Source organism: Manacus candei, unplaced genomic scaffold (assembly GCF_025592945.1).
Source record: "Manacus candei isolate 608988 ecotype Guabito, Panama unplaced genomic scaffold, ASM2559294v1 h1tg000062l, whole genome shotgun sequence".
In the NCBI taxonomy this organism is placed as follows: domain Eukaryota; kingdom Metazoa; phylum Chordata; class Aves; order Passeriformes; family Pipridae; genus Manacus; species Manacus candei.
Genome location: NW_026138110.1, coordinates 2,884,398 through 2,897,262, shown reverse-complemented (window position 1 = coordinate 2,897,262; position 12,865 = coordinate 2,884,398). Strand labels below are relative to the sequence as shown.

At 42.9% G+C, this 12,865-nt stretch overlaps 2 protein-coding genes across 3 annotated transcripts in view; one reads left to right on the top strand and one right to left on the bottom strand.

Annotated features, from left to right (window-relative positions):
• The window catches only part of SPATA5 (spermatogenesis associated 5), a 172,595-nt gene extending 172,517 nt beyond the window's left edge, over positions 1–78 (bottom strand). Inside the window, 1 exon segment of the mRNA XM_051804947.1 lies at positions 1–78. Within this exon segment, the coding sequence (XP_051660907.1) occupies positions 1–63 (63 nt within the window). The 5' untranslated portion in view covers positions 64–78.
• NUDT6 (nudix hydrolase 6) lies at positions 28–12,781 on the top strand. Of its 2 annotated transcripts, XM_051804955.1 has the most exons (6): positions 28–221; positions 1,223–1,426; positions 6,031–6,108; positions 6,429–6,517; positions 9,439–9,493; positions 12,158–12,781. In XM_051804955.1, the coding sequence occupies exons 1-6, from the start codon at positions 62–64 to the stop codon at positions 12,544–12,546; spliced, it is 975 nt and encodes a 324-aa protein (XP_051660915.1). In that variant the 5' UTR covers positions 28–61; the 3' UTR covers positions 12,547–12,781. The 2 variants fall into 2 exon arrangements, with proteins under 2 accessions (XP_051660915.1, XP_051660913.1); XM_051804953.1 differs by lacking the exon at positions 6,031–6,108 and having other exon boundaries at positions 30–221; positions 6,462–6,517.
• Positions 12,782–12,865: the final 84 nt, after the last annotated feature.

The window sequence follows — 12,865 nt, the reverse complement described above, 5'->3', positions numbered from 1 at the left end:
CGGAGCAGAGGCCGGCACCGCCCGGGGGCGGAGGCTCCGCGCCCCCGCCCCGCTGGGTGCCATGGCGCGGCTGTGGCGGGCGCTGCGGAGGGCGCGGGGCTGGGCGGCCCTGGCGGGGCTGCGGGCGCGGCCGGACAAGTTCGGGGGGGTGAGCGTGGACCTGGGCGAGCTGCGCCAGCCCCCGCGGGTGGAGCGGGCCGCCTTCGGGCGGTGGCTGCGGGGCAAGTGCCGGGCGGGGCTCCCGGGGCAGCGGGGCGGGCGGGGGGCCCTGTGTGAGGGGCCGGTGGGGTCCCGGGGAGCAGCTCCCCTCAGCCGCCGCCTTCCCCTCACGGGCACAGAGCCGCGGCCGTGCGGCGGGGAACGCCGGCTGGAGGGAGCGGAGGGCGCTCACAGAGCCACGGAATTGTCAGGGTTGGCAGGGACCTCTGGAGATCATCCAGTGCAACCACCCCTGCCAGGGCAGGGTCACCTGGGGCAGGTGACACAGGAACGCGTCCGTGTGGGTTTGGATTGTCTCCAGAGAGGGAGACGCCATGACCTCCCTGGGCAGCCTGTTCCAGTGCTCTGCCGCCCTCAGCGTGAAGGAAGTTCTTCCCCGTGTTGAGGTGGAACTTCATGTGTTTTAGTTTATGGCTGCTGCTCCTTCTCCTGTCGCTGGGCAAAAAACTGCAAGGAGTCTGACACCGTGCTCTAGTGAAACTGAGAAGAGTCTGGCACCGTGCTCTTGGCACCCACCTTTGGAATATTTATATGCATTAATAACATCCCCTCTCCATGGTCTTTTCTCCAGTCTAAACAGGCCCAGCTCCCATAGTCTCTCCTCATAAGAGAGATGCTCCAGACCCCTGATCACCTTTGTTGCCCCTCACTGGACCCTCTCCAGTAGCTCCTTCTCTTACTTGTGCTGAGGAGCATAGGACCAGACACGGTACTCCACATGAGTAGATTCCCCTGGGCCTTACAGGAGACCCTGACAGAAAAGCCATTATTTCACATGTGAATACCGAGTTGTACCACATGAAATGTCAAGCTGCCAGCCCGTGTCGTTGCTGGCACCTTCCTCACACCAACAGTAGTTTGACCCTGTAAATGAGGTGAAAATACACGATAACCCCGGTTGTTGTGCGCAATAAGGTTTAAAACCACACAGATCAAGGGCAAGGGGGGGCTGTCTCTGAGCGGTGGCTGTGGCCCTGACCCTCCTCACTTCCCTCTCTTGCAGAGTCCGTGGCTCAGTGGCGGCAGGAAGGTCGCATTGCCGTCTGGCTCCGTGTCCCCATCCTCCAGAGCGGGCTTGTGGCAACAGCTGCTTCCCAAGGCTTTGCTTTCCACCACGCCGAGCAGGGCTCATCCACCCTGACGCTGTGGCTGGGAGAGGGGCCCAGCAGGCTGCCAGGGTTTGCCACCCACCAGGTGGGTGTTGCAGGTGAGTTACAGGAGTGATACCCACAAAAAGACTTGAACAAGCCCTTAGGACAGTAGGAAATGGGCTGGTCCTCTGGACAACCAGCACATGGAAACCAGCTACCAACTACTGTTGGGGTGACTTTACAAAGGGAAGTGTGTCATTCATGAATGTGCTTGTACAACAGCATATGTGGCTAAAAACAGCCAGATGGAGGTTTCTCAAAACAATTCCAGTTGGAGAAAATTGTGAAGAAAATGTGGTCCTGAAGCTGTAGAATGGGAGCTCATGAATATCGCTTTTAAACACCATTCTGAGAAAGATGTTGTCTTTTCACCTTGCAGGTAAGTGAGAGTAAAGATTTCAAGCAGTGTTTTAAAATGAAGAAGTAACCACAATCATAGAGAAATAAAAAAGCATTTCTCTGCTCGCTCTCCTTGCTGTAGATGCTTAATATATGAATCTGCTTAACCTATGCTCACATTAAGGTCTGTAAATGGGGACAACTTGACCTAACAGGGATTGGTTCAGAAGCTAAAACAACTATTAGCTGAAATTACAGTGGTCTAAAAGCTGCTCTGTGCCGAGAAGTCTGTATTCCAAACAAATATATTTTACAAGCAAACATCTGGACACCATAGTCTTAACCAACTAGAACTCCCACAATCACGGTTGGAAAGAAGTTGTTCCATAACTGAGAACATTTGCAAGGAACTAGATAAGATGGTTCCCCTTTTTGTTTGTTTGTTTGTTTGTTTTCTTTGTATAGCACAGTACAAGGAACTGATGATGAGCCAAAAAAACTTAGCTTCACCAAATTCGAGTGTCTTAGCACTGTCTCTCTGCAGAGTTCCACAGGTATGCCACTGCCTATCCCATCTCTCAGTAATCTGTTATTTGGAGGTTTGTTTGGACCCCTCGTGTAAAGGTTACTTTAACACTCAGAAATTATGGGATAGGGAGAGCAAATCTCTCCAATTGCAACCTTGACTTGTTTGTCCTTGCCTTGCAGGGACTGTGTGGGACGTTATTTCTTCACCAAGTAGTGTTAAGACCCATAAATAGCAATTTGACAAACCTAGTTAGGAAGAACTCACAAAAGATGGATTGTTCGGTGTGGCAGCAGGTCAGGTGAAAATAAGTTTCGGGGAAAACGCCTTGAATTACAAAACAGTTCTACTGCCATCGGCAGCGGGAGCCTTCCGTCCCACGGCCAGCAGAGGGCAGGGTGGAAGCCGAAGGCGGCCTTGGATTTTGTCAATGGGCATGTTGGAGCATGTTTTCCTGAGGTATGGAAACCTCACCATTAAAATATGTGGCATTAAACTGGAGCAGGATAGCGCATTCCCTCAGCAGAAGCTCCGCGTTACTCCTTGTGGTTGTAACTCGAGTGCTTGAGGAAATGGGACTAATTGAGAGGGTTTTTTTTTTCTGAAGTTAAGACCTGCCCAGCTGAAAATGTCGTTTGGAAGAAAATCATGTAAAAGATGTGTTGTGACCCCAGCGGGTGTCAGGAAGGACCTCGTGTAAGAGAAATCATAACTCTTGAGAGACTCTCAAATAAGCATTTGAAAATACAGAAAATGCACTTTCAGAGCATAATTTGCAGTTCCACTTTGAAACACTTGGCACTCTGCAAGTAGGAAAAAGTTTGAGGAAAGGAAAAATTTCACAAGTGCAGGTAGATGGATTTCATGACTTATTGCACAGATTTAAAAACTGCAGAACATAAAATGTCTGTATTCTTTGCTATCACTTTTCAAACCTGTGCATTTTTACTCATTATTGGGAGGTTTTTTAAAAGAGGAGTTAAGGAAGGCATTTGGGGCATGTAGACAAGCAGATTTCTCTGTGAAATAATGATTGCTATGTGGTTTTTTCCCTCTATTCCACTCACTGTCAGTGGAGATGGAACACATCCCAAGAATACACTGAGCAGTGTGGCTACCACCTGGAATATGTTTATTCCATTAGCTTTCTACTTTAGGACGGAGAGCTTGGGTAGTGGAAGGGCTTCATTCTATTTTTAATTAATTTTATTCAAATATTAAATTATATAAATATGCTCTTTTATATTTTGTGGGTGGCAAACCCCAGGCATTTTTATTTCCTGAACAAAAAAAAAAAAAGTATTTTAAAAAGTATCTGCAGTAAAGCAATTTTCTGATGAGAATCTCCATCTCAAAGCTGTGGCCAGTCAGTGAAATACAGGACTCAGTCCCTTGAGCATCCTGGAAATGAAAAGCAGAGACATGGAGAGTGGTTGGCTGGCCAGAGGGAAACCAGCACAGGGAGCAGGCAACAGGTAGCAGGTCTCATTGCCAAGTAGACCAGCAGCTGGTTTTCCTGCTGTCTGGAGTTTCCCACGCAGGGAACGCTGCACAGCCAGGGCTTGTGCCTCGGGATGGTCCAGCCAAGTGATGACAAAGGTGTGAATAAGCGAGGTCAGGTCATACTTGACCAGACTGGATGAGAGTCGCCAAGCAGAGAGCAGCAAACGTTACTCACTGGGCTTGGCCATTATTGTTTGGAAATAGTGGAACATGTGATGTGTCTCCCAGCTCACTCGCTGCATCCGTTTGTAGGCGGCAGGATTTTCCACATGTGTAAAGATACAGGAAAGTCTCTGGTGTATGAAGTGATTAACATGTTTTGCAGAAGCATTTCCAACATTCTGCACCTCCTGGGAGGAATTGGTCTACCACCCAGAAAGGTGTTTGTAAACATGCCACGCAACAATGGCACAGGCAGACAAGTTGAGGAAGGAAAGTGAAAGGAGAGGAAGAAAAGTTAAAGTCATTTATTCTCTTCTCCGTCACAACAGCTGTAAGCCTTACAACACAGCTGTTATTTTCATTGCTACCTACCTTAATCTACTTATTGAATCAAAGTCCTTGGAGTCCACACACACTGAGGATTATCAGCCTTAGCCAGTCCTGTTGCTTAAGGAAATGGGTAAAATGAGTAGCTGCGTTAATGTGAAACTGCACAGGAAGGTTATGATGACCCAAGGAATCAAAAGTGATTTAAAAGTAGTTCCCGAGTTGTTTTACAAGTACCTGCTCTTGTCTGCTGCCATTTACAATGCCAGCAGTTGTGCATGCACTCATGTGGTCGACAAGGTAGGATGAAGATATTTTTCCCCTCCATTACTCATTACCTGGAGTTGTCTAAGGGATTTTATTTTTTTAATGCTTACCTGTTTCCCAAAAGAGAACATTCAAAACAAAGCGGTGTTGTAATACTGAGTACTTGGCTGGGTTATAAGTATAAACCTTTCCAGAAAGTCCTGGTGTTGGATGCTTTAAAGCTCCAGGTACCACATTTGTAGCAAGGGGGAGAGTTTTTAAAACTGCAGTTCAGGGCCTGCAGTCAAGCTCTGATCTCACTGATACCAACCAGGTGCTGCAGCTCAGGACCTTCTGAGCTACTCTTGGGAACACGAGACCAGACAGCAAATCCTGTTAGTGTTCTTCCTTTCGTTTTGCTTTGGTTTTAGGTATCCTCTAGCAGAGATTCTGATCATCTTAGTGACCATTTCACTGCCAAAAAATGACATTTCAGGGGAATAGAAACAGAGAAGAGAACACATGCTTTCTGCTTGATACTTTGCAGTTTCCTGCCTGCAGCAGTTCTCCCTGGTCTCAGCAAACCATTTGGCTGAACAATGGCTTTACTAGAAAACAATCCCAGTAATCACAGCTTTCATCAAAGTTACTCCTGTTTTCCTTTTGTTCCCTCTTTAATCAGCAGAGTACTTGAACCTGGACACTGCTAAATATTTACAGGAGGAATGAAATCATACCGTCACAAGCCAGGGGGAGGCAGAAATGTGACTACCCTCCCAAAACATGTCCTTTGGCATATCTTGAAGGAAGACTGGTATTTCATCCTTTAAATGTTCCTCCTACACAGAAGTCTGCCATGTATTATTAAAAAAACAGAGGGTGTTGTGAGCTGGACACTCATTCTTTAATAATTCCCTTCTGTGGAAATATTTCCCCAAAGCATTTTAAATGCATATATCACAAATCTGCCTGTATATTCTTCCTCCTGCTGTAAAATGACAGAAGCATTTTTTTTATAGTTAACTACTAATTTGAAACCCATGCATGACTGATGTGGAAAAGAGCCTGGTAAGCTGCACCACAGTACTCGTTCTGCTCACCACAGGACTCTTTAAAAATCTGAGAAAAATGCCTGTTTTAAAGGAAGGATGTTTTTAAATAGGACCAGTGAGTGTGACATGATGATTAAACATGAAAGCACTTGGATTTTAGAAAGTAGGAAAATTCGTAATCTGCAGGAGAAAGTCATGGGCTGAGCATGAGGACATAAGGAAAAGCTGCACTTTTCAGTCAGACATCCTGAGGTGTTTTTTTTAAAAAGTGGAAGTGTCACTTTTCCACTTGGAAGCAACACTTTTTGGTTAACAAGTTGACTCAGATTATTGCGAGTTCCTGTCATGAGTTCATAGATAGTCACCCAGCTGAACATTATCAGCACCAGGAGCCCCCTGAGTAGGAAACCTTGTGTGTCATTAACCAGAAAACACTCAGATCTTCGCTACAGCAGGTGGGAGTTCTGTCATGAATTTCACTGGAGAAAAATTCTTACCCCTTAAGGGTGGCTTCTCGGCCAGAGTCACTGGAAAATTTTCTGTTCCTTGAGCAAGATTACAGGCACGTCTCTGCTGCAGCTTTGCTAGATTGTTTGGGTGACCTCTTGATCTTGCATTCTTTAGTTCTGATATTAACACAAGCAAGTTTTTCTTTTCATTTCTTGTCTAATCTGGAACTTAGATGTTGCAATTATTTGTCTTGGTACTGTGCTAACTCTGAATTTTTATACAGGGTACTTAACCTTTTTGTGATTTTTATTGTGTATCAGTTTTCCACCAACAAGCCACTTTGTGATTCATCTAAACAAACCTTGCCAACTGTAAATGGTATCATTAGGGGTTTGCTATGCTTTATCAGAACGCATTAGATTTTAGTTGTTAAGATTGGACATCGTTGTCCAGCACTGCATTTTTTCAATCTTCTTTCTCTACTAGGTGCTGTTCTAGATGAAAGCACTGGAAAGGTCCTGGTTGTACAAGACAGAAATAAGGTAAGTTTGTTACAGGATTATAAAATAGAGAAGTTCATTTAGATAATCTTGCTCTGTAGTATAAAACAAAATATATGTTTATTTTTATACCAGTCCAGAATTGTGATAGTTTAAAGTTACTTCCCTTTACGAGTGTCTTGGAACACATCTATCAACAGATTGCTGTATTCCATTTTAAGGGAATAAAAAAGGGCTTTGAAAATCAAGGCCTTTATTGTTAATTATAACAGATGATTGACTCAGCACTGCTAAGTATCCTCCTTGCTTTGAATTTTTCTTCCGTAACTGACCCAAGAGTCCCCAATCATGTGTTTGGATCCATGCAGACCTCTGGAAAAACCCCACGGCTCAAAACAGATTTTGTGAGGAGGTTGCTGATTTTGTTTGGTTTCAAAAATTCCAGGCATGCCTGTGGCTTTAAATAAGCCATGCCATGGTTGGCCATGACCTGGAGAGCACCTTAGTATGGCAAGTGTAAAGATCCCTAATTCCTCACAAACGGGGAATGCCAAACCAGAGCATTAGTGTGGGGATGGTGGGTCATGTGATGTGGCTTGAGGTCACCAAACATCCATCACTGGGAATGTCTTCCAGCCCCCATCAGGCTAACCTAGGCTTTTAATCCAGCAGCTGCAGAAAGCTCACTGGCTCAATGGCAGTTGCCTGTGCTGTGCTATTCCACAGAAAAGGCATTTAGCTTCCATTATGCTTTCATTTGCAAAGTGTCTCCAGTACAGTGAGATTTAACTGTAGTTTTAACATGAAACGATCAAACCTAGGTGGACTGAAATACACTTGGATGCATCACTTCCATTTTATGTAGTTAAAACTATGTCAGAATCTCACTGGCTGCATTTTTCTGTCTTTCCTGAAATAGCTACTAGGACATTTCTTCCCAGGACCAAAACATCAGTTCATTAGTAACTACAACACAGTTAATGAACTTCAATGAAAGGGTGCTTTCATGGGCAGGTTCAATTATACAACATGTTGAATTTCTAACACAAAAGACAAAGGTGTTTCTCTTCCTCTGAACTCCTTTCCTGCAATTAAAGATTTTTATTTTTTTATTTTTACTTACAATAAATAAAAACACCAAGGACTTTTCTATAGCAGGACCTTCAGGCTTACATTGAGAAACTACCAGTTAAAGCATGAACCTACCCCACATGCTGTAGGCTCCAGAAGTGGTTCCAGTTCTAGAGAGTGTCTAGGAACAGGACAGGACGTTGTAAACTTTAGGAACATGACCTTTATTTATCCTTCTTACACACAGAAATATAAAACTGCATGCTTACCGTTTAGTAAGGATCTTAAACATGTCTCAAAGAATATCTGCATATTTAGAAGGAAATAGTAGTTTCCTAAGCCCAGGAGGTGTGAGGCTTGACTTCTACATGTGTGGTTTTGTTAAAGCTCCCCCACAGGCATTTTCAGTGCAGGTGTCTCTACCCATTCTACAGTGACATCAGATGCTCTAATTTGGGTACTGGGTTCAATTCCATACTGACCAGGCATTACCTCTTTCACCTCTGGCCCCAAAACACAAAAGGACCAGTCTGGCACTGCTCTTCCCCGTTCCCTCAGCTCATTCTGAAAAGTGGGATATGCCAGGTCAGCTATTTCAGCTCCCCTTTCCAGAACAAAGCTGACAGTGCAGCAGGTGAGGAAGGTGAAAGGAAAAAAGTGATTGTTTCTGACTCTCCTCTTTCCAGCTCGTTATTGACTGGGTAAAATTAAGTCTAAATGCTGAAGTGTATGAACATCCATACATTCCTTGTGCAGTGAGCAAATATCTCAGTGCAAGCAAAGAGCTCAGACAGTTGTTTCCCACTGTCGGTTCCACCACTTATTTCCCTTCTCTTTTCCCATAAAATGAAGTTTCCCCGAAATGGTGTCTTTTAGAATAAAGGATGTTCTGAAAGCTTAAAAGAAATAATTAAGCAGCTGGCAGAATTTTAAGAGCTGTTTAAGTTTAATCGTGAAAGGACAATTCCACAGCACACAAAGATTTCCAGGAACCAAAAGCAAATCTGGAAGCCAGCAGACAAATATACGTATTTTCCATCTGCACTATTTTTAATCTATTACTTCAAAGTCCTATCCAAGCCCTTTAAGAATGCCCAGGAAAAAAAAACATTTTCCAGTGTAGTTGTTGGGGTTTCAAATCACTGGAAAGCAGAGAGCTTTCCCCCTCTATACTGGACAAAAAAGCTTTTTTTTTTTGGCCAGTGTGCTTTTTTACTGCGTTAATTTTCTAGGTGAAGGGTAACTTCTTCCTACATAAACTTTTAATAAGGAAAGAAATAAAAAATACAGAGAACTAAAGCAGTATAAGTAACAACACCAAGTCTCCACGTTCTAATACTGAACTTTATTGCAATTCAATAAATGTTTCTATATATAAATCACACAAAAGCCCTCAGTTTTTGTATTCCATGAAAATGACAAGTTACACTAAATGATTATTACAGACACACAGAGTCATCTTAAGGCCAGTGCAATATAGAACAGTACTACAATCATAATACCTGTTGGTAAGATTAAATATATATACATTTTTTAAAAGCCAAAACCATGGAAGGGGAATACATTAGTGATTAAATATAAGATTATATTGTCTATAGCAGCTTTTCTTTAATACTCAACTACTCTATCTAGCAGCAACGTTGTCTAATGACTGTTAGACAGTCTGTATTTTCAGTCAGTAGGTGTTTTGTTCCAATAGTTCATACAGACTGTAGCTGTCTCTGATCATCACCTTAGCAGGAATGAATAAGTTCCTACTTCCTGCTGTTTGTAGGAGTCATAACAATACTACTGCAACTTCAAGAAAACAAGTCACATATTAATTATCTCCTTCATATTTGAGAGTACAACACAGGCTGTATCCTTCATTAATGTTTTCTCCTCCAATACAGACTATAAATGCATGGAAATTTCCAGGAGGTCTGTCTAATCCAGGAGAAGACATTGGTAAGTCCTAGGAAGACAGGTCAGACGTCAGCAGAGTTACAAAGACATTAACACTACTGAAATACAGCATGACCCACACCACTCCTTTGAATTTGTTTCTTTGAATTAATGGTGAGCAGATGAAGTGACATGATCCTGTGACCTTAATGGTAATTGGGTAACATTATATTGGTAACATTGGGTAACATTTGGGGCAAAGAAGTTTTGTATTTATAACATTTACTCTTTTCCACAATGTCTCTTAAATGAGTGCTTGAAGTCAGCTGACTTTTTGTGGGCTTGTTGGATATGCTGTAATATGAGCCAGAAGTGCAGAGGATTAAGGTAATCAGCATATTAACTAAATAAAACTGAAACAGGGAGCTCTCGGCTCACACTGAAATCCAGGGCAGTGACCTCAGTGATGCACTGAGCAAAAATTTCCAGCTCTCCATTTGTACATGCAAACCAGAATTAAATACAACTTTTGCTTCCTCCCACCCTCATTCATTTGATTTGTTTGGACTAAGAGCTCTTGGCACAGGGCAGCATTAAGTGCAGCAGCTCGGTCCTGTGGGCACCTACTCAACCAGGGACATAAAGCTCTTCTGTATTAAGAAATAATGCTGATTTGAGGAAACCTCTCATTTCTGCCCAGCGTAGCACAGGTGATGACAAGCACTGGTGCAGTTCTGGTCAGTGGTGAATGAACAAGGCTGTTTATGAAGAGAGAGAAAATTTAGCTTTTTTTCCCCTTTGTATCTCACCCCTTAAAATCATGATCCATAGACTGGTTATTTTTTAAACTGGGCATTGAGCCCAGGTTTCCTGACTGTTCCATACCTTAGAAATACCTACTATTTTAGCAGTCTCCTTACAACACTTGCAGGGCTTGTATTCCAGTTCACTATTTCAACACATGGAGAAAGTTTCTAGTTATTGGGATATGACTGAATTTAGTTTCACAACTCCCGAGTCTCATTTTCAGTCTTTTTGTCAAACCCAGTGATGGAAAATCAAAACCATTTGCTGGACAATGCAAATACATGTAACAGTGAAATGGATCCATGTTTTCAGAAGAATCCCAAACGCTGTGGTTGTTGTCTAGCCAGGCTTCTTCCGACTTCTAGTGCCAGAGGCTCTAGGCCAGGAGATACCAGCAGGATTTTTGTGCCAGCACTGGCATTCCAGTGGGATTCCCCAGAGGGATAGTGCTACTGAGTAAGCCAGAGGCCACCCCTCAAAAAACAGGTGAGATTATGGCTGGAGCCTGGATGTAAGTATTGGAAAACACCCAGGAGAAAACAAGTCTCCCACAGCTCCCCTCCTGCCACTTCTAAACTACATAATAATAAAAGTTATGATTCTCTGCATCACATCTTATATTACAAGAAGATATAAATTAGTGAAGCATAAAATATAATAGAGCTTAATTTTGCTTTTTTTTAATCCTTACATACTCATACCTTATAAACTCATTCAAGGAACTACATTTTAAATTACAATTAAAAATTGCAATTACAAGGCTTGAAGATCCCGTGATTATATGAAGTGACAAAATACATGGCTATCTACTTAAATGAGTACAAACTGACTCGTGCAAGTAATACCAATAGTTTCATAATGAATTAAGCAAAGTGCACACATTTTTGTATTTGAGTATTCAAGCCCTAGTGTTTCTTCTGGTTTAACTGTCAGTAGATATTTATATATATATATATATACACACATTTAAATAAAAGGGAAACAGAAAAAGGCACTTTATCTAAAAGCAGAGCTCAATGCTCAAATGAAATCCCTAATTATCACAATTTCCTTAACTGTAGCCTGCTTCAACCTTTCTCATTATCTCAGTTCTTCACTTCTGTGTAATACAGCCCCCTGCCCAATAACAAAACACAGGGAGTTTTGCTTTGCAACCACTGTTTTAAACCAGGGGACCACAGAGGCCTCTCTGGGCAACATAAGATGCAATCTCTGCAAGGGTCAGTAATGGTACGTGAGTGTCCTTCCCCATCTGGGAAACGTCACACAGGTCATTCCACAGCAAGACAGAAGCTGAGCTGAGGCAGAAATATGTGCATTAACGTACAGTAATTTGGCCAATGCTGGATTAATCATTTTGGTTATCTATTGTTAGCCACTGTATGTCCAGATTATTTCCAATATTTGAAACTCCCCCTCAAATGCCTGTTCTATTCCCCTCTGACATGCCAAGATGAAAGCTTCCATAGGATGGCAAATCTCTACAGGTCTTTTAAGATGTATTTTGCTTTTGGAAGCAAGCCAGCACACTCATTTCTTATTGAAAGTGAACTAAAAGAAGCAGGTAACACAACAGCTCGGATAGAAGCAAGGAGAGGGATGGGGATACAAAGGACTGCAAGGAGGGTGGAATGCTGCCTTGGATTAAGAGATCAGCAGAGTCAGCAGCCATCAGAGTGTCCATGTCAAACCACCCCCTGCACAGTATTATCAAAAGGGGTAATTCTGCAGGATATACACAGGAAAGGCACTCAGCAATTAGTTTTGTTCAGGGACCAAAGAATTAGCTTATCCTTGTGCTGGAAAAACAGACTTACATCCTGGAAACTTGACGAAGCAGAACAGAGAACGCTTTGAGTTAGAGGGTTTCTGCCTTTCCCAAGTGTTTAAAGAATGCTAAGCGTTGCTCTTTCCACCCAGGAGACACAGCAGTTCGAGAGGTTTTTGAAGAGACTGGCATCAAGTCAGAGTTCAAGTCCATCCTAAGCATCAGGCAGCAGCACCAACACCCCGGAGCCTTTGGGCAGTCGGACATGTACATCATCTGTCGCCTGCAGCCCTCCTCCTTCAGCATCAGCTTCTGCCAGCAGGAGTGCCTGAGGTGTGAGTGGATGGACCTCGAGGAGCTTGTCAGGACAAAAAACTCTACTCCCATCACCAGCAACGTAGCCAAACTCCTACTGTATGGGTACAGGGAAGGGTTTGATAAGATCGACATAACCGTGAGGGAGTTCCCAGCTGTCTACACAGGCCTGTTCTACAAACTGTACCACAGGGAGCTGCCCGAGTCCTACAGAAACATTACATGAGAGCAACACATTTCACATTTCGTTAGATTAATAATTTAGAATTATTACTGCAGTGTTGCACATTAAATTTATTCATGGACTTCTTTTTAGGTAATTATTAGTAAGTAATTATCCTCTAATAAGCTAAGAGATAAATTATTTTTAAAGGTAAATATTGCTGCAAGTGTGCATCAGATTTGTTTTCCTTTACTCCATAAAGAAAGCATAGCGTAAATAAAACAGCTCTGCATAGATACCTAGAAGAAAACAGATGTGTTATTGACCTTGAAAATATATTTTCCAAGAAATTTTACCTCCACACACACTGGCACAATAGGTT

What these genes read in the sequence shown, in the direction of transcription:
- NUDT6 (XM_051804955.1), top strand. Translation starts at nt 62, where the DNA reads ATGGCGCGGCTGTGGCGGGCGCTGCGGAGGGCGCGGGGCTGGGCGGCC. An exon ending in CTTCGGGCGGTGGCTGCGGG is followed by an intron (nt 222 to 1,222) that starts GCAAGTGCCGGG and finishes CCTCTCTTGCAG; the next exon opens with AGTCCGTGGCTCAGTGGCGG. An exon ending in TAATCCAGGAGAAGACATTG is followed by an intron (nt 9,494 to 12,157) that starts GTAAGTCCTAGG and finishes CTTTCCACCCAG; the next exon opens with GAGACACAGCAGTTCGAGAG.